Here is a 27653-nt window from a genome sequence, read left to right on the forward strand (position 1 = left end):
CTAACCGAGGCCACTTCTTATAACCTCTGGTTTATCGGGTTTCTCTCCTGGAAAGTCAGCTTCCGGTAAAATTGGTGTTACATTTGGGATATCTGTTGTCATTTTTGATACTGAAAAAAATATAAAAAATATTGCAGTCGCTTTAACATTACTATAAAGAAACCTACGCCTTCTGTGTCAGTTAATTAAGTTGAAACAATTTAGTAATTATAGAAATCTTTAACCTAACATTTATAAATACACTATTTCGGAACGTCAATATGGTGTACAATTTCATAAAACAATATATAACATGCTCTCTGCAACAACATTCAAAAGAATACTCGTGGTAATCTACAAAAATATTTCATTTTGCATTTGGGTATAAATGAGATTATCAGCAAAGAGAAAGGTAAGGGGACATAAAAATAAGGAATGAAGAATAGAGAAAAGCATGGCATATACATTATGAATAGGGAATAACGGAGCGCCTAAATATAAAGAATACAGGAAGATTATTTAAAGACTACAGATTGACAGACCCTCCAACTTCTAGACCCTCATTTATACCAGAATAAATCAATGCACATATTTTTGAAAGCTAGACAAAGGATTCAAGGTATGAAATATTACAATGATTATAACTCATAAGTTAGTCTTTATTTAAAGAGAATTACACACAAATTGATAAGCATCTAAAGCAGAATGCAATGCAAATAATGACCAACTCCCAAGCAAAGCAAATATTCTTGTATCAGTTAGCTGCAGCAAAGCTTCCAGATCCCTGTAACGAAACAATCAAAATTCAAATAACTTTTTATATAACGCAGACAAATGTTATTTTTTCACTTAAGAGCTTTTGTTGTTTACATGTTACGTCATGTATAAGACTCTTTCCATCAGGATTTTTTGTTGTAAGGTTAATTTCCTTTCTTAAATTTGTCTCATTGTTTTCTTTTGATTTTGTAAGACATTGCGTAACCTTATTATTTGTTGATATTTATTGAATTCAGTTTTTTGTTCTGGAATTGTTTTAATTTGACTTTTATTTTGCATATTGTTATCGTCTCTACAATAAACTATTCACACTTTCGACTTCGGGTTAATAAAGACATCGTAGTACTTGGTCAAATAAGAGCAACAAAAGAAGTAAAATTAAACGTATACTCAGTGCAATTTTTTTGGAAACTAAACTGTTTTCGATGATTTCGTTTAATATAGAAAACAGAATATTCCCCTCCCCTAAACTAAACCGATTGTCATCTTGAGTATACCTGTTTAAGTTGATCTCACTTGACTGAACATTGAAATTTCAAACCCAGATAAGGCAACCTGTCGAAAAGGTTTATAATCCGGTGTCAAAATTTTGCAATTTAAAAAAATGTCTATTGACGACTCGTGGTTGTTTTTTTTTCTCTTTTTCTTCTTTATTCAAAAGTACACTAAAAGGTAGGAAGTTGTTAAAAACACATGATATTGTCATGAACTCTTCCCCTGCAAATTGAAAAGAGTTATCCAAAAAATATTCACTTCAAATGAAAATGCGAAAACTAGAGATAAAATTTCTGGTTAAAAATAAATATTTATCACCACCTAAATATCTTATTTTACAACAACATTATATGTATAGATTCATTAATATATGTTTAAGTACTTACCGAAACGTGACATTTTGTCCTCATCTTGACGGTTCGTAAATAGTGTTGTCGTTGGTACCAAGCTTACAAATAAATCGGCGTCCAAATATTTTATAATTGGTTCCTTGAGTAATCTATGAATATATGTTTCCACATCAACTATCTCAGACGGATTTGTAAGTTCTTCTTTTGACATATGATTACTGATGACGCCATTGTCTATTATACTTGGATATAGTAAATGATGCGATGTATATGAATTTTGATCAATGATCTTGCTAAAATATTCTGCAGATTTCAATTTCAAGCTTGGCAATTCGTTTATAATCGATTTTGGAAGATGATGTGTTATATCGGTCAGTTGATTGAACATTGCACTAAGCTGAAATGTGGCATCATCTGGTTCGATTGAAATAAAATTGTCTGGTAGCTGTGTCTGAAATGGAGCCTCTAATTCCGGTAGCCTAGTTGTAGTTGCAGATGTTTCCTTAGCTCTCAAAAACGTATCTAAAAAGGAAGATGATAACTTATTATTCATCCGCATCTGATGTGAATCAAGATTTCTCGTAGCGCCAAGCTTAGTATAAGCAATTGAAGATATTGGTACAGCTTCATCAACTTTGGTCTCAACTAAGGAGCTAGTTGAATAATCTACTACATTGTTCTCTAATCTAGAGGTGGGTTGTGCCTCCGTCGTGATTGTCCTAAATTCATGTTTCAATATGACATCAGTATGTTTGTCCTCTAAACAGATTTTGGGAACTGTTTCTAGTAGAGTATCCTCGTATATAGAGGACATTGTAGATTTGAGTAGTTTGTTTTCATATGTTAATACCATAGTTTCCATAGTTATGGTATCATCAAAATTAAATCGTGGTGCAGTTTTCATCACCATGAAATCAAATATAGACACATACAATTGGTTTGGCGTGATTTTCAAAGCAGAAACCAATGACTCTGCTCCTTCATTTTGAGATTCAAATTGTGATGAGAATTTAGTTGCATTATTCCTGATTTCGCTTTTGGATGTAGGTAGTAAATCTGTTTTTAATGTATTCTGAAGTGCAAAACCCTCTGTGGAATTATTCACTTTTGAATAAGAGATGGTAGCCGATGTGAAAGTCGTCTCTATGGTTTCAAATTTAGTCTCTAGCAATTTTGCTTCATTGGTGTTTTCCTCTGGTATCATACTCATGACAGTAGATGCATATTCGAAAATTGCTTCGGTTGGCATCTTTTTGATTGAAGCAGTAGAGTTGACTTCCGGTAGCGAGTTCTGTGATATTTTTGTCATTGTGGTTGACATCGATGGTGCATTTATTGTATTGACATACCTTTCTACTGTAACATTAGAATCAGGACTAAAATTATAACTATCGGTCCCTTCAGACAACTTTGTATACACTATTTGACTCGAGGGAACGTTGGGTATTATTTCTGCTGTTTCATTGAAGCTATTGTTTGTCGTATTGACAATGTTCGATTTTGATAATACTAAAATAGGTTTAAAGGTATAACTTATTAATTTCCCGTCAAAGGCTTTATCTGGTGTTCTGTGAAGTTGAATGGTATTATCAGTTTTGACAATCTCTTTTAATTTATTAAAAGACGGGTGCAGAAATTGGGGCTTCAACTCAGTTGGAAATACTTTACCCTGTGATAGTTTGTTTGTTAAAGTAGAAACATTTAATTGATGCTTTAAATCCGTTGAAATATCTTCGTGAATTTGATTACCCAGAATCCTGTGCTGTATATTTGTATACTTTAAAGAGACAGTTTCAGTGACGTTGGCATCACGGTTGGATAACCTTAAACTGGTCAAATACGAAACACTCGGATTAATATTTTGTGCAATTGACATAGAGTTCGCCACAGTATGTGTCAAATTCACAGTTTCAAAATGCAAATACTGATGTGTTGAAGTTGTGTTGATTGATAAGGATTTATTATCAGTGTCGTTTAGTACTAGTAGTGTAGAATGATCAATTTGATAAAATAGGTGTGTATCCGTAACCACATTAACAACTGAAGACGATTCTTTCAAAAGAGTTTGATACAAATTTACTGACGTCTTTGAGGGAGCAATACGAAGTTCCTTATTATCAACTACTCTAGGTGAATCGAAATTAAGATCATCATCCCCAATGAGGCTCGTGTGAGTTTCCATATTTTTAAAAATTGTGCTTAAAGTTGTTACTTTATTATCATCACGCGAAGGATTATAAGCCGATGGTTTATCATTCGATTCGTCTCCATTCTGAGTGGTAATACTTCGAGTATATACATCTTTAGCAATGGTGGTATCTTGGTTTGAAAATTCAGCGATGTTCTTTTTCAGTGATACATCCATGTACAAAACGGATTTGGTCGACAAAATCTCCTTTCTTTTAAGGTTAATAGACTGTTTCATCCTGTTTAAAGATACACTACTTGTATATGTTGTCAGATTTCCATCATTTGTTAATACGTTGATGTCCGTGAACGGACTTAAATCTGCTGATGACACCTGACTTAAATCTATTGTAGTTTTAATGATTGAATTAGTAGTACGGCCTTCGTTTACAATTGAAACCCCATATTTTGATATAGAGTCTAACACTTCATTAGCACGCATTTTATACACTGAAGATCCGGTTATATAATTGCGAAATTCAAATCCGGTCTCATTACTCTGGTTCATAGTTGGAATATTTGTAGTAACATTAGAGTATTTCTCGAATGAACTGGCCATGTTGTCTTTCATTGAGTAATTGGTGAATATATATTGTAGATCAGAAGTTTCTATTACATCGTTCAACGTTTTTGTAAAATCGATATTATTTCTTGATGAATTTCCAAATTGATCTAATATGTTGGATGAAAGTTGATGAAAACTATATGCATTTGCAGCAGAACCATCAGTTGCAATTGATCTATACAAACTAGATGAATAAACAACAGCGGATTCAAAGCCACCATCTTTATTTTTCATATTATCATAAGATGATTCACCCAATGTGGCTCGCGTCTGTGTAGTTTCTACAATAACTATATAATCTGATGAAAAAGAGGATTGGAGTCCGTATTCTCCTGTAGTTGGTTTTGCTTTGTATTTCGAAGAAAAATTATCTATGTTGTTGATGCTCAGAAACACTGAATTCATGTTAGATTTTAGCGAACTTTCTTTTTCAGCGTATCCTTTTAATGTTATTGGTTGTGAAGCATTTGTGTCTGTTATCCGACTGTTTTTACTACTGTGTGGGCCTGTTTGATCAGACAATCCTTCAATGAATACTACTGGAGTAATGGACGAAAACATGAGACTGTGCTCAACTGTATGATGTTCTGACCTTGTATTGCTATTATTATTTTCAAATTGAATAAAATTAGAGACACCTTTATTTGATACAGAAGTGGTGAGTCGAGTATTGCCTTGCTTGTCAAACATTTCTGTTTTTACATCGATATCATAAGGTTCTGAGTTTTTCGGATTAAGCAAAACAGAACGCATTAAATCGAAAAGAGGGACTAATGATGTTGTAGTGTATGACTGCTTCATAGAAAATGTTTCTAAAACATTATTTTGCTCAGGTAAACTAACCGTATATAATTTAACACTGTCTGGAATTGGTAAAGTGCTCATTGTAGAGTCTGCTATTTCTAGATTCAAATAAGGCGAAGACAGAAAAGATAGCGCAGCCGCAGACGCAGTAGAGAATGAAGAGAAAAGAGATTGCAGCTGTTTGCTAGTAGAATAGTTTGCAGGCGCAGTAGAAATGATTGAAGTTGCACTGCTCAAAGCCATGTTCGAATTTGTTAAGAAGGCGTCAATTTTTGACGAAAGATCGACAATAAAAGATGAATACGACAAAACTTCCAAGGCAGTATCTGTGAAAGGAAAACAGAAATTTGGTGAACATGAATGCAGTATTTCTGTTTCATTTTAAGAGCTTATTCTGTTAAGTTTGCATTGTTTTCATTAATTCGAATATGAGAACTGGTTGTGTATCACACAATTAATAATGAAATATTGCGTTAAGATACATACAAAAATGTAACACATGTATGCAGCTTATCATGAAAACGCAAAATGTGGTTGGTCTTATCAAAATCGTTATGGTATATGCTCGTAATAATTTGGAAATTTACATGATTAAATTATTGAAGTCATGAACTTCAACAATAATTTGAATAAATGAATAGCGAACATGCAGATGCTTGTGAATTAAGTATAAAACATATAAAAGCTATGTTTTAAGGGAAAGGTTGACACCGTTTGCAATTCAAATAGAACCTGCTATCCTGAAAAGTGAGCATTTCTGAATATGGAAGTATAATATATTCTAGAAACATTTTACAAGCGATGCGCACAATAAGTGACGCGTAAGTGTTTAACAAAGAAAACATTTCATTTGCAAGTTAAAACACATACACATTGATATAAAAGACAACCTATTTCTATGAACACTTTGAAACTAGAAACACGGGTTAATGCACTCAATCTTAACGTGTTAGTGTATTACATATTAAAAATATGCTATTTGTGAGATGAAAACTGATATACACCGATAATGACGAAGTAAATAATTTTGACACTATTTGACATTTAACCTACCTATTGTGTCCTGTGGAAGCGTAGTTATATTTGGCCGGAGATCACGTGGAACTTGAATGTAAGAACCATTGCATTTATCTGTAAATAAAGTCAAAATTTTCGCTTATGTATAAATTAATGATAATGTCTTTTGAACGAGAAAGACATTTATTAATTTTAATTTTATACATATCATTCTTATCATTTCCTTCGATTGCCAATAGTTACTAAATTTAAAAGTGTTAGTTTTATATATATAATTCTGAAATATAAGTCCAAAGTATGGAAGAAGATATTGGATATATAATAATGAAACATAATAATCACAAAATTAACAAAACGAAGACACTATCTAGCAGAAACATATTGTGTTCGAGGATATAAAAAACAATCTATACAAGACATAGAATATAGCATTCTTTAAATCGTCTCGAGTCTTCAAAAGATTTATATTCATTTCACAAAAAGTAAACTTTTTAAAATCTCTCAACATAACAAAATAATTTAGATACAACAATTTAACCAAACAATATTATTTGCAAGAATAATCAAAGTAATAATGATTGAACAAAGACAAATACATCTTTTACTGTGACATGTGTCTTTGATGTGCTAAATATGTATACATAATTATTCCTAAGTTTTTTTATAATTATGCAGATTTATCAATGTTATAACTTATATTTAACTTGTAAAGTCATTTGATCTAATGCTTAATGTGTTACACTGTGTTTAATAATACAATTGACAGTGAACTACTGATCCCGAGATCAATACATTAGTGAAAATCCTTTTAAATGTAAAATTAAAAATGTTTTAATTAATTCGTGAAAAGATACATGGGTCAGAATTAAGATTAGTTTGCCAGAGGTGCATTTTTTGTATCATACGACCAATGAGTGGCATTACAATAAAACATAATTTGATTTATAAAGTAAAGTACTGTTTACTATATACATGATATAGTATACATTGGTTAACGGTGATAATACAAATGGTTTCATCAAGATACCTCAGTGAAGTAACGAGCAACTAAAGTTCTTATTTTGCACTTTTATTGTTTTATAAAATAGACACTTTTTTTCAAATCATGCACTTATTTAAATGTTGCAATCATTTCATTTTTAATTCTCTATCGGTTATTATACATGTATGAATTATATCGTATTTGCAATTCGCCTTTTTTAGATTGTAATTGAATATGGGTAATCTAATTGTTGGTACACAAAAATAAAAATAACGTTGCGTCATTGGTTGAACTTCAGTTGTTTAGAACGTTTTAAACCAATCACAACGTATTTGTGTACACTTTTGAAAACATTACCGAGAGTGCGTTAGGATCTGAAACGGCGAATTCTATATATTTTAATCACAAATATGAATTCAATAAACTTCAATTAAGGAAGCTGGCTTGTCATGTTTCGGATTTTTTGTCAGAATTTCTGAATCCTCTGGTTTTATCCATTTAAATGCCTTGAAAAAATTTGCCCGGTGACCCCCATTTTTCTTTTTGAAAATCTTTTACATGTATAATGATAAGCCATCTGTAAAAGTCTTATAACATTTTAATTACTTTTTAACAGTTTTTGAGAACTTCAACTTGTCAATGATAAAGCTATGAAAAGTCAAGAGAGAATTTTGTCCCGCCAAAATTTCAATGGCTCATATCTCAAAAACAAGCACGGTGACCTATATATTTTGTTTGCTCTTTGGATTCCTTTATCAATTCCCCATCAATATAAACTAGTGCTTTGAAAAGTTAATTACTTTGAAACTGAGAAGCAAACTTCAATTAAGACAATAAACCACAAAGACAACATTATAATTTGACATATGAATTCAATTTTTGAATATTTTAAGCACAGTTTTAATAATGCCAATTATCATATTGACATTAGAAATGTATAATGCAAATACAAGAACTGATACATTATTACATAACTAATAAAAGAATTAATTATCATAGTCTTAATTGTCACATGAACAGTGCGTACACTTTGTTTTATATAGGCACCAATACACTTCTACAACACGGCAGCAAAAAGTAAAATCACAAAAAATACAGAACTCCAAGAAAAACTAGAAACGGAAAGTCCATAATCGAATGGCAAAAACAAAAGCTCAAACACATCAAACGAATGGATTGAAATAATACATCTTATTTAGATTATCAGACTTTTCGGTAAAATGTAAAAGCAATACTATACTTTTGTTGCGAATTCGCAGTGTCCTTGTTTTGACCTATCAGAACGACAAAAACTGTTGTATTCCCATAATGCATCACTGTTTTAGATAGGGCTTTTGTGCAGAATTCAAGCAATAACAAGCATCTTGATATATATTTTCAAAACAATACTTACCAAGCGAGTAATCATGCATTCTACACTGTAAGGTTGACTGTGGAGATATCCAGAACTCTTCTGCTGATAACTTCCGGAAAGGATGTACACAGCGACATCTACCATCTACACATTTAGATGGATACTGGCAGCCTCGTTTTGAGCAGTCATCACCAAGATAACCAGCATTTGGAAGCTTACATCGACCATCTCTTGTATGCTCGAAAAATTCCAAGCATTTACATACACCAGCACACATGGAAAATTTAGACAAACATTTGTCTGTCCTTGGGTCACATCTTTCGCCATTCCGGATAGCTTTAACAAAAACGAAAGTTTGTGTTTTAATGTATTTTTTGTTTGGTTTTGGTGCAGCAAAGTCAATTTCTTACTACAACTACTACTCTTAAATTCACATTTCAATTTTATCATATACTGTCTTGTTTCATTCTTATACTTGTATTTTGCTTGCAAGTACATTCAAATTAAAACAAAAGAGAAAAAAAAACTTTTTGACACAATAGACTGAGTAATTAATACAATGAAGAATTATTAAGTATATAAGATTTGAACCCCAAGCAGGTGTCATGTTAAGAGAACTCTGTGTATATCTTGTGGCTTGCGTACATGATGAAGGTACTAGTTATCCACTTGCACGCATTTAAATTGATTTTAAAACGTTATCGTCTTGTAATAATCAATAAGTCGCAAAGTTAAAATCAACAATGTAATAGCCAATAATAAACATACACTTTATATAAAATTACAAATAGCTGACCAAGTAATGGAGAAAATTCTTACTCAATTACAAAACATTGTGATCTTCGGCTTCGCCTCGGTTAACTATTTTCCCGGGGTAAACATCTGCAGCAATACCCTCTATGCGTTATTTATTGCGTACTTACCTCTCAGACAGAATTTACGATCTTCACTTGCAATGTACCCTTCTTCACACAGACACGTGTAACCTTGACACGTATTTGGTCTGCACTGCGCATGCTCTGGACATTGCAAATGTTGTGTACAACTCGAGTATAGCTCACGTCCAATATCAAACAGCGTAACAGCAATAGGTACTATTGGTCTTATAGGTACGAATAAGTGGGATGGAAGTGGTTTTGTTTTCTTGGTGGTGATTGGTTGAAATGTTGTCGTTGTGTGTGGTGTTGTGATTGGCTGAAATTCAGACGTGAGTACTGAAGTAGCAACATTTACACTAAATCTGTTTACGGGAGTTGTTTTCTGTTCTTCAGAAACAATATCGGATTTAGTGTTACCACTCATTAGGAATTTAGTTTTTTCCATGGCGGGTGTATCCTTCAGAATAAATAAATTTTCACTTTTTATGATCTTCTTGTTGTCATTAGTTCGTGAGAATATATGGAATATAGGAACGGTAGGAAAATTAGAATTACTGTTCGGATTTTCCTTCTTTTCTGGCGATTTGTTCGTGTGGATATTTTCAACACTTACAACATATGGGAGAGACGTTGTATTGATTATTGTCTCGTATGGTAAAGATGATGTAAGCATAGAGTTTACTTCTGATGAAGCAGTAGTTGTTACGATGTTACTATTTTTTAGTCCTGGACTCATGAACGGTGTGCTCGAATGGAGAGTTGGTTCATGCCTTATTTCAGATATCGTTCTTGTATCCGACAGAAAATCAGTACTTGGTGTAAATGTTGGTGCAATGTTATCAGACATAACAGATGTTGGAATCGTCCGATATGACAGGGTAGGCATTATATATTCGCTTGATTCTGGCTTTACGTTGTAAACTGCTGTCGGTATCCTAGACTGCAGAGGTGAACTCGATGAAGGTATAGAGCTACATGATAGTTGATTGGTTGTGTTTAATTTAGTCAATGACAAATCGTTATTGTTAGTTACATTCAAATGAGATTTTTTCTGTTTGGATTTATGCAAAGTCTCGTTAAAGCTGCTTTTATTTCGGAGTCCTTTATCTTCAATGTTAAACAAAATACTATTAACTGCCGTAGAAAGATTAGCTATTTGGTTTTGTTTGGTAAGTATAGGATTGGGTTCAGAAGTAGTTGTTGTTATTCCTGTTATAGTTGTTTCGGGATCTGCTGTTGTTGTTGATGGGTCTGTTGTTGTTGATTTAAATCCTGAAGTACCTGTTGTAGATATTGTCAATGTGGTTGGATTCGTTGTCGTTGTTGTTGGTCTTTTGGTAGTTGTTTTTGGTCTTTGGGTAGTTGTTGTTGGCCTTTTCGTCGTTGTTGATGGTCTTTTGGTTGTTGTTGTTGGCATTTTCGTCGTTGTTGTTGGTCTTTTCGTGGTTGACGTATGTCTTTTCGTGGTTGACGTTAGTCTTTTCGTGGTAGTCGTTGGCCTTTTCGTCGTTGTTGTTGGTCTTTTCGTCGTTGTCGTTGTAGTTGTTGGTCTTTTGGTAGTTGTTGTTGTAGGACGTGTAGATGTTGTTGGTTTGGTTGTTGTTGTAGTGGTCTCTGTAGTTGTTGAGGCGGAAGTTGTTGGTGGTGGTGGTGGTTCAGTTGTAGTGGTAGGTCTAGTCGTCGTCGTGGTTGTAGTAGCTTCCGTAGTTGGTGATGGTACTGTAGTAGTAGTAGTAGTAGTTGTTGTAGTGGTTGTTGTTGTTGTTGTTGATGATGATGATGTTGTCGGCTGCAATGCCAGAGGTATTACTATATCTGTTCCATTACATTTTCCTGAATAATTAAAACAAATGTGTATGCTATTAACCTATAAGATCACCATTTCAATCATCAGTATAATATTCCGGTTTTCTTTCTACTTATTTAAGTAAACGCCTGTATTGTCATTAAACAAGTCAAAGACGGGCAAAATATACGAGAGGGGCAGTCAAATTCATAGATCGAAATTCAAAACAGACTAACAACACAATGGCTAAAAAAGAAGAAGATAAAGACAAACAGCAAATAATAGTTCCCAAGACCTAACATAGAAAACTTTAGAATAAGCAACACAAACCCTACACATGTGCTTCGGAAGGGTAAGCAGATCCTGTCCTCATGTGGCACCCGTTGTGATGCTCGTGTTATCATAAACCCGGTGAATAGCTTAATTCGGTAGGTAAGGAGACATAATATATTAGTATGTTATTCGAGCAATGGGTTCATATTCAATACTAGCGTTTTAGTTCCCTTGACCGATCAGGTGAAGGAGATAAAGGGGAGTAATATTTAATATATATATTACATGGGTTAATATCACATGCAAAGTCTGAATAAAAACAAAAAAAAGTATTGAGTGTCTTAATTACAAAATTAATTACCACTCAGATCTGAATGTTGGTTATCTTTATATATATGGGTTAAGGTAACCAATCAAATTGCAGGATTTGACGAGATGGTTTACTCTGGTGTAATATATAATTGCATATAAAACTATTTCAGTAAATTTTATGCTCAAATTTTGGACATACATTGTAATAAAATTTAGTGCTCCTACCTGGAGAGTATGATTCTGGTACACATTGCCGTGGATGCATAGGGTCGACCCAAAACTCAAAGTTAGTTAATGGACGATATGGATATTCACAGACACATTTGTTGTCTGTGCACGCAGCCGGTGGATGACAGGGAGACAACTCGTCACATTTGTCACCTGTAAATCCCATTCCTGGAAGCTTACATCGACCATCTTCTGTAGGCTGGAAAACACCCATGCATTCACAGTGACCGAGACAGAAAGCAAAAGGAGACATGCATATGCTGTCGGTAAAGCTACATTTATCTCCAATAAGTCGTCCTAAAAAAGAAAACAAATATCGGTCTAACTTTTATGTACCGTGGTTTTATGTTTTAATTTAAACAGCGCATCAAAAAACTTGCTTTTTTAGTATTTGAAGTACTAACGCCGCAAAAACACATTGCTGACCCAAGATATAGAATAATTGTTTCTTTTGAATTTGTATACTGTTTATTGACTGCAATAATTAAACACTTCTCCAGTTTCAGAGTTATACATCTGAAATCAAGTCCGGAAGTGTACACATTTAGGTTACCATTATCACTGAATAAAGTCCATATTGGATTTGTTTTAGCAAAAATCCTCGAAATGTCATAATCTGAAGATCTATTTTAAAGTAAAATGATACCTCATATACGATTATACTAAACTTAAAGACTTAACTATGGAAATAAGTAAATTGTGGTGAGGATGGGGGAGTATTTATTTCTGTTTTCTTATATTTTAAGGCCATTTTTTTCTATTCTTTTTTTTTAAATTTCTCATTATTCTCTTTCCTTTGTACATTGAACCCTATTAATTTTTATTCCCCCCTAGTTTCTATAGTTTTAATTTGGGGATGGGGCTTTGATCAGTATGTTTTACCCATAATTATATATTCCGTAAAATCCATCCAGACCCTTATAAATGAGGAGAATTCATTTACAGATAATTTACAAAAAGAGTACAGATTTCTAGAGAATATTAAAAACAACAGAAGTCGAAGAAAGGGTAGACAACATGCCATTCGTCACAACTCGATCGGCCAGATCCGGAGAAAAGTGGAGTCACCCGAGGTTTGCCGATTGAAAAATATGACTCAAAGAAAAAACGCCGATAAAAGCGTTCAGTTTTAAACAATTATCAGTTTTCTGATTGTGACTTTTAATTCTTTAATAATAATAAAAAAAACCTCATAGAAGATACATATACCAGGCTTGTAATTTGGTCGCCCAACCCGCGTTTTTCTTAAAATAACTCATCGATGGCGCTTGAATCAAAACTGTTGGAAGCATCTAAAGAGTTTTAGTCAAAAATCTAATCATAATTCCACAATCTCAATGTCAATCATAGTATTTCCCTTACCCAAGCAACTCTTTAGAATATGTTATATACACAGTGTTCAGGTAAAACATAAATGTATTGTATATACTGTAAAGTATTAGTCACGCTAAAATTCAATATATCATAAGGAATCAAAAGCTTATTTGTCCTTGACGTTCGTGTTACCTTTGTTTATGAGCATAATGAATAACTTATTAATTTACATAAATATTTGCATATATTTTTCTATCATCAAGAGGTCGATGCCTGTTCTGAAGGTCACATTCAATAAATTGTCACACGTGTACTAGATATTTCTAGTAGTAATTATTGTTTAGCTTAAAATATGTGCTCTCTTTCCATATTGCGAAAAGTTTACCATAAGTAACATGTTCTTTCTAAATTAAAAAGTAACTTAAGGTAGATTCATGGTATACCGCCATCTTGGATTGTACAATCACAGTACAAAATCGGTCTAGTTATTTGCCCAAATCAGCAAATTTGGAAACAGATTTGCAATTTAATGGTTAGACTGTTTATTTATATAAAGAAAACTTGCTAATTTATTGTATTATTCAAAATATTTTAACAAATATCAACCTTTTTGGTTTTTAAAATCATTTCTTTTCAAATGAGCCATTTAAGGGGAGATAACTCTTTTAGCACAAAATTTATACTGGGCTAATAGGGAAATTTTTTATTTTTACTTGTGGCAAGAAAACAAGTTCGGTGACACCATGTTTTCTTTTTATTTTCTTAAAACATATTATAAAACTTATCTTCTCACAATTTTTTTCAAAATTCTATCTCATAGAATTTTTTTTATGCACTGTTATGTGTTTTTTCATGAAAAAACTAACCAAATTTAGGTAATTTTCAACAACTCATAGCTTGAAAAATAGCACGGTGACCCATACTTTTTATTATATTTTTGAAAACAGCATAGGAAAATCTTCATTTTGTCAAATTATAAGAAAATTCTGTCTCAAAAAACATTTACTTATGATCTACCTTAATAAATCTAATTTTCAAATGGAATTTTATGTTTTTATCCATTAGTCATGGAATCCATGAAATAGAAGACATGAAATGCAGTATTATGGCACCAATAAGATTAAATAAAAAAAACAAGAACATTTATGAATTAGTATTAATGGTGAAACATTGTTTTGTATCTTATGCGATCATTAGAAAACTTAAGCACATACAAAATATCATTTACTTAGATACGACGATGGATCTAGTTTGTCATTTATAAAATACCATGATTGTAGCCCACCGTATATAAAAACACTTTTCATTATAGAGGCCCCTCATGGGGGGGGGGGGGGGGGGGGGTTCCTAGTAATCACATAATCACCATTTTTTTGCCAATATAATCACATAATCATTAAATATTTGCTTATCTTTAGTAATCAAATAATTATAAACTAAAAATACAGTCCTAGGTAATCAAATAATCATGAAATATTTGGCTTAATAATCAAATAATCATTAAAAAAACGGCCAAGTAATCACATAATCAAAAACCCCATGAGGGCCCTCATTATATCTACCCCCGTCGTGTATGAAAAAACATTTCTACAGTCTCCTTTGAAACATCTAATGTGTGAATGAGACAACTCTCCACATTGTGCCAAATGACAAATAAATAAACAAATATAGATCACCGCATGGCCCAAAACAATGAGCAAAGCCAAAACTGCATAGTCAGATTTAAAATGCCTAAAATTGACAAATGTAAAACAATTCAAACGAGATAACTGATATCCTAATGTATGTACAAAATAATGAACTACATAACAAATATGAACAAGAATGTGTCCCAAGTACATGGATGCCCCACTCGCACTATCATTTTCTATGTTCAGTGGACCGAGAAATTGGGGTAAAATTTGGCATCAAAATAATAAAGATCATATTATATGGAACATGTGTACTAAGTTTCAAGTTGATTGGAATTCAACTTCATCAAAAACTACCGTGACCAAAAACTTTAACCTGAAGCGGGACAGACGGACGGACGAACGAAAGGACGGACGGACAAATGAACGGACGAACGAACGGACGCACAGACCAGAAAAACATAATGCCCCCTCTCCTATCGTAGGTGGGGCATAAAAACAGCAACAAATGAATACAAAAACGAATCAAAGTCTCCTGACTTGGGAAAATCACACACAGAATGTAATGGGGTTAAAAAAAGTTTGAAGGCGCCAACCCTCTCCTACTCTGGGATAGTGGTGTACAAAAAATGTAACAGTACACTATACATGTAAGACCAAAATATAAAAATTAGTTGAAAAATGAATAATTCATCAGATTGATATGAATAGAAATAATTCTAACAAAAAAAAAAAAGTTGACGTGGACAGGTACTTGTACATCCAACTACAAAAAGACAGAACAGAAAAAATATGTAAGTTTTATAAACTTTGAAAAATATTCACCAACGAGGTTATCCCGAATAATGTCAGTCGTTATATTCCGCCAATCTCCATCTAATCTCCGATTGCTACATTATTGGACGCTAGAGGGCGCACAATTATTCGTTTTACAGCGAGGTTTAATTTAACATACCTTTCAGACATTTTGTTTTGTCATCAGTGGCGACAAATCCTTCATCACAGAGACAAGTATATCCTTGACAATCGTATGGACGGCAGGCTGAGCTTGTGGGACATTGAGTATTGTCTGTACATCTTTCATATAAATTTAAACCTGAAAAAGTTGATATGACATGAAATTGTTTGTCATATTTGAAATTAGGGGTCAGACCGTTGTAAGACAAGCTTATGATTGTGTTTTTTTTACCTTATGGTAAAGATTAAATTATTTCAAAGAGCAAAAAGACGCAAGCCAAAGCCAATTGTGCGAGGGCTGCGTAGCCAGTCAAGGTCGTTAAAAACTTCCATCATCAAATGTAAAACAATTCAAACGAAAAAATAAAGAAAAAAAAAGAAATCTGAAGTATACATCAACGAGACAGCAACATCAACACACAAAGTTCTGATCAGAAATTTACACTTACTGCGTCGCTGGGCTTACAAAATGTCGAATATGATTTTTTTGGCTAAAATTACTTTTTCACAAAAATCGTCTAGGCGGGAGGAAATAATTTATCTTTAATATTCCAAAATAGTATAAAGTTAGACCAATCAACACATGTGAAATAAGACATGTTACAAAATTGCCAAGCTCAGTTGTTTGTAAAGTTTGCTTCCAAAATGTTGTATGTAAACTTAAAAATTGTTGTATAATGGCTTTGTGAATCATACATATGCTTGTACGTTACTTTATTTCTGTGAAAATAAATTAAGATTTGAGGTAATCCAGAAATTTCAAACTTTTTTTTTCACTGATATTAACAAAAAAGTTCAAGTTCCCATACCACATTTTGGAAGCAAACATTTCCACTAAATTTTCAAAGCCTGTTTGTGAGAGATTTGGTTTTTGAAACATTAGTCATATACAACATTTTGGAGACTGACTCTTTCCTTGTCTCACAGGATATAAATATTAATTTTCCATAATTGCATACATTTTTGTAATTACACCTTAGACCTCCATGACTTTGATTACCCTTTTTTATGCGCATTTTAGATTTATTTCCATTGAGGTGGTATTGTGGTAAAAATTTTGTGTTTCATCTTGGCATGTATCAGAATGCAAATAAATTAACATGAATGATCGGAGTTTTCCATGTATATATGTGAGAAAAATCATATGACAAGAAAGTATTAAAATGACATAATAAAATATGAGAAAGCAATAAAAATAAAAATCATTAAACAGAGAGAAAAAACCTCAGACATCCGGAAAGACTAATTTATGACATTTATTCACGTTTTTTGGTCATTTCTTCCAGTTTGATTTTGTTGAAGCTTATAACAAGAGCAGTCTAATTGATATAATTAAAGATTGTAGCAATTTTAAGTTATGGAATAAAATTCAAACGGTAAAGTTACGTGCACCTTGATGGACTTTGAAAATATCGCATTGTATAACGGTTTCACTTCTCTTCAAAATAAAACCAAAATATTATCATTAAATTTGACATAATTTGACATTTTAATACGATAGATTGACAATCGGTAGTCCTCTTCAGTTATCACTAGTTTTTCAACATAGGGGTTGGTTAGTTCGAACCTTTCCCGTGGCGTGTCCGTTTGGATTTATTCTTTTATTTCCTACATGTATATTAGGATTTTTTCAGAGGAAGGCCAATGGTTTTCTTCGCAGACTACAGTATCCTCTCCAAATAACAGAAGTCCGTCATCCTCCTCAAATAACAGAAGTCCGTCATCCTCTCCTCAAATAACATAAGTTCGTCATTCTCCTCAAATAACAGAAAACCGTCTTCCTCCTCAAATAACAGAAGTCAGTCACCCTCCTCAAATAAGTCCGTCATCCTCCTCAAATAACAGAAGTCCGTCGCTATTTGACCTAGAGTGCTTAAAGTATTGTTTACTCCAACAATAAATCATTAATACAATTAGTTCGCTATCTTTTCTATTAAGTAATAAACCGAATAATTCAGTCGTTACATGTATTTTACGCTGAACTACTATGGCTACATTAATCGCACATGAACCTCACGTGGGAGAAAATAGGACACGGAGAGGGATTGAATTATTCAAGTTAATTAGCAATAGTCATATGCTTATAACACTTACCTAATACTATTTTGAAGATAATAAAATAAAGGGAGACAAACAACTGGATTTCTTGCATCTGAAAATTAAAAAAAAGATACATTAATTGTTTGCAATGCATGAACAATCCATCTTCACTGTCCATCGAGATGTGTTTTTAATACTGTATCAATGAAATTCGTCCATTTGAACCTTACCTTTAGTAAATTCAAAGTCAATCAATAAGTTATATTTGTTCCATTTTGGACTTGGTAATCTAATATCTTTTTATTTCCATCTTGAAATCATAATCCCAACCAGAAAATCGATATATTTCTCGACAAAATTCAATGCCAAACTAAAAGGGTGTTTTGTTCCGTTTCGTCCGTAATCTTTTGTGATCGGTTTACTTCCATCTTCAAATTCAAAATCACAACCAGAAAATTTCTCGGTTAAATTCAATGCCGAACAAAAAGTGATTTTTGTTACATTTATGACTTAATTGTTAATCTTATATCTTTTTACTTCCATCTTCAAATCAAAATCACAACCAGAATATCGATATATTTTTCGGTTAAATTCAATGCCGAACAAAAAGTGATTTTTGTTCCATTTAGAACCTAATTTCATATCTTTTTTTTCATCACAACCAGAAAATCCATATATAATTTCTCAATACCGACCTTCCCTTTTTAGATACTAATAAATCATTGGCTTTATTTATATTGGTTATGAAACAAATGAGTTCAACAAACGCCACGTTTTAATTACTATAGACACTTCATCAGCAGGCATTGACATATTATTATTTAATCTAACGATTTGTAAAAGAGGGACGACAGATACATAAGGGACAGCCAAACTCATAGATTAAAAATAAACTGACAACGCCATGGCTAACATTAAAAAGACGCGTATTATCGCACCGCGGGTAAAATACAACGTTTTGATTGGTTTAACGCCGTAACGTGGTGACCCCCTATGAGACCGTAGGGGGTTAGTAAATTTTATAGGGGGTTTATGACGTCATCTATTAATGTTGTTGTGTTTCGTCGTTTGTTTTTCAACAGAACGCAGCAGAAAAAGTCCAGCGCGTGCGATAAATTCGTTATACGGTTAACTACTGACCCCATACGGACCATAGAGGGTGAATAAAATCCATAGGGGATTCGGTCTACGGCCTCACCCCCTATGAATTTTACTTACCCTCTATGGATCCGTAGGCGGTCATTAGCGAACCATATAACTTATAATAGTACGTTAGCGGATGCTCTGGGCGTATCACCTTTTTCAAAGAATTTGAATAATTGGTTTAAAGGGGCACTAGCTGTCAAATTCATGGTCACCGATTTGACTCAAATTCTCATATTTGATTTATAACAATGTAAAACATTTATCCAAACTATAAAAAATCTAAAATAAACAGTTTACAGAGCATGGGGTAGATAATATACAGGTTCGTTTCGTGTGTATTTTAGTCCAGACGCCATCTAATTAACTATCGATTTGACCGCAGATGACCATATAAGCGATGTAAATATAAATAAAGATATGAATAGATTAAACCAACACGTGCAATTAGATTTTTATAGGTCTGTTTGATTTTATTTTATAGATTAAAAATAGATGTTTCTCATTGTTTTTAACCGTATAAGAATGATTTTATGTGCATCGAAAAATTATTAAATGATTTACCGTAGTTTCCCTTTCATTGTTGACATTCTTTTTCTTTAAATAACCAGTACACGTACAATGCATGCGTTGTCAATCTCTAGCTAGGGGTTAAATTGAAGTTCACATGAATACGGATTTAAAGAGGTCGACTCATTCACTTGCAAGTGAATTACTAATTATCAATGTTTCTTAGCGTAATTTGACAAAGCTGAACCTTTTTGGCTGCAAAAAGCGAATTGTTATTTCACTATTTCACTTTCATTATTGATTGAACAGAAAAAAAATCAAACTTTAGATTTTTTATATATCTCGTAGCTAGTGCCCCTTTAATATTTAATTTACAGAGATCGTACAATTCGTGATTCCCTTTAATATTTCAAATTATTAATGAACAGTTAAAATACGACTACAATATTTCATTTCCTATCTTTCTACAACGGCTAATATTACAGTGACTGGTATTATAAGTTTATGTGAAATATAATGTAAAGATAATGAGAAATTTGCTAGACCCATCATAACGACGTAAAAATATCATAAGATGTATATGTGTCACGAAGGACAGCGTCACAAATATAAATTTAGGCTTGCAACATGTTTCTTCAGTGACACATGTTTTGGACCTTTAGCCAGATCTGTACTATAGATATAAAACCTAAGAAGATGCCCTAAGATCATCAACGTGACAACTCTCAATCAGAAACAAAAAACGAGGTAGAAGAAAAATAATATAGGTCATCGTCCGGCCTTCAACAATGACGAAAAAACTGATACCTCATAGCAAGTCTTATATTATTTTTTTTTAGTTGTAGTGTTTTTGATATGAACAGAATTACATCATAAAAATAATGACAAGAGGGCATAAAATCAATAAATGTTCATAACCTTATCATGATAGATGGGAAAAAAATCCCTGCATAGAATAATAAATGTCAAAGAAAAACAATGATTCAAGTTTATTATATAAAGTGCGAACATACTATATCTTTTAAAGTCTTTTTGTAAAAAAAAAAATCAAATAAATGACAAACAAATTGAATTATGCAAAACTGACATGAACAAGGATTTGAGTTGTCGGTCTGTTACAATTATTACATTTATTTAAAAAAGGATATAAATGACAAACTTTAAAACTTTACACAAAATGACAATGACAGTGCGAGTAACAAAAAATAAAATGGCTGTCAAATACCGGTTACCGAAAAGTTCACTAAAGAACATTCTCCTAAATACGACACTAGTTGCCACGTAGCTATTTTCCGACCTTGGAAAATCAACCTATGATTGTCGTAAATGACAATTTATCATACTTGTGCATGCATGAATGTCTGCATGAGGTTGCTTCAATTCTGTATTCTTTAAATCCTTTATCCTTTTTTGTCTTTTGTTTAAATATATTGCACATTATTTTCTTATCTTACAATTGTGTAGCCACCGCCCTCTTCCCGACCATGATTTGCTATTCTTTGTGTTTAGCTTTTAGCCCCCCCCCCCCCATTATTTTTTATTTTGTAAACCACAGCAGGCCGGTCCTCATGCAGTAAGATAAAGATAAAATGTACTTAAATATTTACAGCAATCCAATAATAGAACCAAATAGGCATAAATAATTGTAGATTCAATCTAAAAAAAAACAACAAAAAAAAACCGCCTATACAAATTGAAAACAACTAGTGCCTAAACAAAACAAAAAAACAAACAAATACCTATACAAACATACAAGCAAATGATTAATAGATACAATTCAAAACAAAAACAAATGCCTATACAATCTTAACACAAGTGTCTCTACAATCTGTATTACATCGAGTTCAGAAAAATATGTGAAAGACCACCTCAGACAGGGCTTCTTGAAATTTAATGTCATTTTCTTGTCATACATTACCTTGTGAACAAGTTTCTTCTTTACTGGTTTTTGAAAATTTGATTTTTTTTTTTGGGGGGGGGGGATATTTTTACACATATAAACAATAGAAGATGTGGTATGATTGCCAATGAGACAACTATCCTCAAAAGACCAGAATGACACAGACATTAACAACTATAGGTCACCGTACGGCCTTCAACAATGAGCAAAGCCCATATCGCATAGTCAGCTATAAAAGGCCCCGATAAGACAATGTAAAACAATTCAAACGAGAAAACTAACGGCCTTATTTACAGGTCTTTTTGTGGACAGCATGGATAATACATCAACAAACATCGAAAACAACAAAAAAATCATCTAGTATCTCTAGTAAGATATTGATCAATAATCGTTCGTACCTTGTAGAGATACCATTATAGAAAACCCATCCGTATGGTATATATCTAAATACATATAAAATTGTCGACAGCTACAAACTATTTAGAGAATTTTTTTCTTGCAGTATGATTCAGTGTTTTAAATTTACAAGAAATGTACGTTTGATAGAAATAAAAATATGTAACACTTTTTATAATATATCATAATATATCAATGTTTGTTGGTTTTTACACATTAAAAGACGATTATGAAATAAAAATCTGATTTTTCTCGTTCTGTTACAATAAATAACGGCACACCCTACATCAATTATCACTTATAAAACAAGAAATCACGAAAGCATGACACACGAGTGCAAAGGTCTTCAACGATTCATTTCCTATGCTGTAATCTATGAACAGTGAAACTTCATTGGGAAGCCGAGCAGTACCTTACTAGGTACAAAGCCGAAGTTAAAAGTAACAGGTCAATCCATTAAATTATGGATCATATGTATCGGTGCTTCTCTTAAACAGATCTGACAGCGGTGATTCATAAACCTTTCGGAATTCTCTAGTTTTGTCGTAATGATACACAACGCCAGAGGCATGAATGCCATTGGCTGATGAAAAAATAACCAGAACAGATTTTAGACAAGTGTGGACACGGGATTTGTATTTGAATCACATTGCCGTTTTTTTTATAACAGAACAAAGCAAGCTGACAGATTTTCTTCTTATCTTTAAAGTGAAAATAAGATGTCAAATGATATCGAATTAGATAAATATCTATTTGAGACTAACAGACGACGATATAGGTCACTGTTAAGATTTCAGAAATAAGCAAAACTTAACAGACCATGTCACGAGTGAACATAAACCAATTTAAAAGAGAAAAACAGACGGCCTATATTTGGTTTAAAAGCATTTTATCATATTAAACGTCGATTATTGTCTCTGTTGGTGTATTTGAATGAAGGAGTAATTAAATTATCGATTCTTTGTTTGTTCAATAAACCGCCAGTGACAAATATTTCATGATCATTTTGATGAAAATTTTTAGCATTATTTTGTTACTTTAAAATTATTGTAATATTTATGTACCTGTATTGTACAGTACTTGATTTGTACTTGAAATTTAAGTACTACAAATGTTTGGTTACACCGTTACATTTTCAGCATTTTGAAAGTTTGTCTATTTCAAATCTCTTACAGTTATAATTTTCAAACATGGAATATTGTGATTACTGTTGGTATTATTTCTGTACCAACATGTTAAGTACAAATCAAGTACTATACAATGCAGTAAACTTAATATTACAATCATTTTAAAGTATAGAAAAAGTATTAAATATTTCAAGTAAATTTCCAGTACTAAAGATTATAAGTACATACATAGTACCTATGCAAAAATAGAGTGTACTGGGGCAGTGATACATTCGGCGACTTACTGTCTATCAGTAGCCGTGTGTCCAGCCATAGCTGCGCAAAACTTTTGATTCCCTTCTAACACCCTGACAGGATGACTAGAAAGAATAAAAAAATCGAAAGAAAAAAAAGAAATTCAACTAAACATGAGCTTCTTTTCATTAGATGACCAAACTTATTTATAATATAAGGCTTCTCTAACTAAAAGTTTTACTTAAGGTGGTACCGAACACTTTAACTAAAATTATTTTGGCTCGTTTAATTTTCTTAAAATTTTGACAAAGTATTCACTTTGACCCTTTTACAAAAATATAAAAATTTCAAAAAATTTGAACTAACTGTTTTATCAGAAAAATTACACTGGTTATATAGCAGTTTGACAAACACTTATTTTGATCATCGAGAAGCTTAATATTCCCTTAACAACACAACGTAATTAAAACGTTTAGCTGAATTTACAGAGTTATCTCCCTGTAGTGTTAGGTACCACCTTAAACCCAAACCATTAGTCATGCATAAGTAAACCTTTACACTACCTAAGGGCGGATCCATACATTTAAAAAAAGAGGAGGGGTACTATCCAGGATAACAGGGGGATTTCAACCATATGTCCTTACTTACAAGCATTGGCCTTTAAAAATGTTCCAATCTCAGAACACCCACCCTTTCTGAACCGTCACCGCTAGCCCTAAAACTCGCTAACCATAACATAAAACAGATCAATCACCTTATCTTAACCATGAACTGATTACTAACAATGAAGTATAAGGTCTTGTAATGTTAATGAAGGCTTAAAGGTCAATAGACGGTCATCAACCATGTGTATGATTGTAAAACTGCCTTAACATGTGCAATATGTCAATAGTTATCAAAGGTACCAGGGTTATAATTTAGTACGCCAGACTCGCGTTTCGTCTTCATAAGACTCATCAGTGACGCTCATATCAAAATAGTTATTAACCAAACAAATACAAAGTTGAAGAGCATTGAGGATCCAAAATTCCAAAAAGTTGTGCCAAATACGGCTAAGGTAATCTATGCCTGGGATAAGAAAATCCTTAGTTTTTCGTAAATTTCAAAGTTTTGTAAACAGGAAATTTATAAAAATGACCACATAATTGATATTCATGTCAACACCGAAGTGCTGACTACTGGGCTGGTGATACCCTCGGGGACGAAACGTCCACCATAAGATCGGAATTAGATCGCGTCGAGAAACGTTGCAGAGACAACAAGCATTCTGTTATCAGAATAAAGGTTCTTTACGGGCAAGCTAAAGAAACATTGAATCGTCACGAATGGGTTTTTTTTCTAGGATTTTGAAACGGGTTTAAGAAAATATATCATAAATTATGAATGCATAGACTTTTTTATCACTCAAAACGTTGGCTTGACACAGTTCCACCTGTTTCCATATCCTGAACCCCCCATGATCCGTTTTGTTTTTATACTATTATGATTTATACATATTCGATTGTTAAAAGGCGGGAAAAGTAACATTTTCCCTCCAAATCTGTCACCGGATTTCCATACTTGTTGTATTGCAAAAATTATTCGGCAAACTAAATTCTAATAATTGGCAATCAGCACTGCTGACATTAGGAATTTGTAATTAAGTTCTTATAAAACAAACATTATTTCTAGTTTATCCTGCACAATGACGATCACTATTAACTATTAAAGACGCTTGATGAACGTAAATAGTGCAGGGATACAGGCGATCCCCTCTATCTGGTAAACGACGTCATAAAGGCGCGCATAATTGACAAAAAATCCGGTGACGGATGAACTCGAAAGTGGTCTATTGTAATATACTGTCAAAAGTACCTTCGTCATTTCGATTCTTGTGTTTTAAAGAAGGATGGAAATTATTACAAATAAATGTGATGCACTTTCAACACTTTGCACACATTGCACAATTTTTTCAGAATCTGAATACGCACATAATTTTGTTGAATTTTATACATGTAGTTATATTTAAAACCCCATAGGAGATGTTGTCTTTAGTATAATAAGACGCAACAGTTGACATATTATTTCGTCACGTCAAACTTGGAATGCTAAAACAAATCAAAATAGAATTCAAGTTTCTAGATTGACATACATAAATTCATTAACATTGAATCATGTCTAGAAAATAGAAAATGCATACATGTAACAGTCAAAGAAACTAAGCTGTTAAGTTGTTTTCTGACTAACTGCCATTACTCAATATATCAATTTCTTCTTTTGTGATATAAAGGTGTTTCATTGGGTTTTACAGAACAGAGATTAATGGGAAATACATATCGAAAAGAAAAAGCAAACGCCCCCCCCCCCCCAAAAAAAAAATAATTAAATAAAAAAAATAATAATACAAAATAATAATAAGAAGAAGAAATAAAAAAGAGAATAATACGGTGTTTAAATATATAAAAAAAATAAATGAAAATGGCAATAACAAGCAAGAGAATACAAAAAATAAAAGGCCCAGAGACCAAAAATGTGACTGTATATATTCTAACAGCATTAACAAATGTTAACATAAGTTATATGTATGTATATGGATAATAGTTCTGTATTCTTTTGTTGTACAAGGGTAGATACTACTTACAACAATCATTGCTTTGTTAATTACACAAATTACTATCAATCATGTATTAATACAATACACAAATACATGTAATTTATCTGTCAATCGCTTAGGGAGTGGGGGATAATAAAACAACAATAAACGATAAACACGTTGTCGATACCATGACAGCTTTATGTACAGACGGCGAAACAGGTGATATCATTGTCGCATTACAATGACGAAAAAGAAAAAAAAAGTATTCTGGATCTGACTTTGAAAAAAAGATGTTTTAATCTAGATAAAAAAAAATATTTATTTTTCAGTTGAATGTATAGAAGGCGAAATGTGTAATATCCTCATCTCCTCATCACATGCAATAACAAATGAGAAATAAAGATCCATTGGTTTTTTAAAAAACTATCTTAATACAATAGTTGACGAACTTTTTTAATTTGTTATAACTACATGAACTATGCTACGTAACGAATTTACGTTCAACCGGCGAAACAGAGGATATCTTTGTTGACTTGCAATGATAAAAGAGAAAACAAATTAAGACTGACTTAACAAAAAAAAACAACATTTTTATTAAATTAACTGTAGCACTTTGTAAATTTAAAATAGTTATGCTGACAGATTAATGTCCAGGCGGGGAATGAATCAATGCAATTTACGCATTGCAATGACGAAATAGAAAACGAACTTACAACTGCAGTTGAACAAAAAGTCCCAAGCATATGAACTTTTAAGCACTGCATTATTTAAATGTATTTAGATCTTATAAACAAAGGTTGAAATACGTGTTAATACTTTTTTTAACATATGTATGAATTTATTACAATATGAAAACTATTTTTTTCTAACATATTATCAGTAAATTTTAGAAGTAAGCAAACTTGACAGGCATTGAACGTTCAATAAGGATGTTAAAACAATCACATTTATTATTCTTGGATTTACTCGGTAGACTACGTTTTGAAATAAAACGTATAACAAGATATCAATAGTGTAAGAAAGAAGGAAAAATGCAAAATCACACACAAAAAGAGGTAAACTAAAAGTTTAATTCGGTTTACCAGCCTAATACAACGTAAATCTAGTACATACAGCTCTTATATATCAGTTTATGTGTATTATGCTCCACATAAAGTAAATAGACGAAATTTGTATGCCTGTTAAAAATACTTTTTGCTGTACAATTTAGAATTTTCTGACCGGCGCTAACATAAAGTTTAGTTTCTACATTGCACCATATTCACTTCGAGAATAAACATTACTGATTACTTATTTCACATGACGTTATTTACATGGAATACATTCATATACATATAATTATAATATTATAGCAAACAATACGTACCTTTGTTTTGGGATTTACATAAATCTCAACAAATCTTCGTAATTGCTATACTATTTCTAAGTAAATATTCCTTTTCACAAGAACTATCACTTTTTAATTGCATTTACATAAATCTCAACAACTCTTTATTATTACTGCAATTTTCTAAGTAAATATTCCTTTTTCACAAGAATTGTTATATAAAATGAAAAACCTTTTCACAAGAAACTGTCATATTAAAAAATCTTACAAAAAATCAAGAAAACATTAATGAATTATTCCATAAAAAAAATTACAAATAATTTCCATATTTCTCATTATAAAAATTTCCATATTTTCAAGTCAACTAGTTCAAATATTCCGTAGAGCACTGACTGATCACGAGGGTATGTATGTGTACTGTGTATAATTGACGCGTATGGTAATAATCATTTCCATAAATATTGTCTTTACCCTTTGATTGTGTTATTATGGTAATACATAACCTGAGACAT

The 27653-nt window shown here is 32.3% G+C and overlaps 1 protein-coding gene across 1 annotated transcript; it reads right to left on the reverse strand.

Annotated features, from left to right (window-relative positions):
* On the reverse strand, positions 1–27653 carry LOC139494272 (mucin-3A-like). The gene is made up of 9 exons (XM_071282440.1): positions 27181–27653; positions 17984–18041; positions 15888–16028; positions 11985–12284; positions 9434–11221; positions 8550–8846; positions 6211–6288; positions 1638–5483; positions 1–110 (listed from the first exon to the last, which is right to left on the reverse strand). The coding sequence occupies exons 2-9, from the start codon at positions 18039–18041 to the stop codon at positions 1–3; spliced, it is 6618 nt and encodes a 2205-aa protein (XP_071138541.1). The 5' UTR covers positions 27181–27653.

Source organism: Mytilus edulis, chromosome 11 (genome assembly GCF_963676685.1).
Source record: "Mytilus edulis chromosome 11, xbMytEdul2.2, whole genome shotgun sequence".
Classification (NCBI taxonomy): domain Eukaryota; kingdom Metazoa; phylum Mollusca; class Bivalvia; order Mytilida; family Mytilidae; genus Mytilus; species Mytilus edulis.

Excerpts from the sequence above, each read along its gene's own strand:
- LOC139494272 (XM_071282440.1), bottom strand. The coding sequence starts at position 18,041 with ATGCAAGAAATCCAGTTGTTTGTCTCCCTTTATTTTATTATCTTCAAA. Across the intron at positions 11,222-11,984 it reads ACCAGAATCATACTCTCCAG|GAAAATGTAATGGAACAGAT; the intron begins GTAGGAGCACTA and ends TTAATTATTCAG. Across the intron at positions 8,847-9,433 it reads TCGTAAATTCTGTCTGAGAG|CTATCCGGAATGGCGAAAGA; the intron begins GTAAGTACGCAA and ends TTTTTGTTAAAG.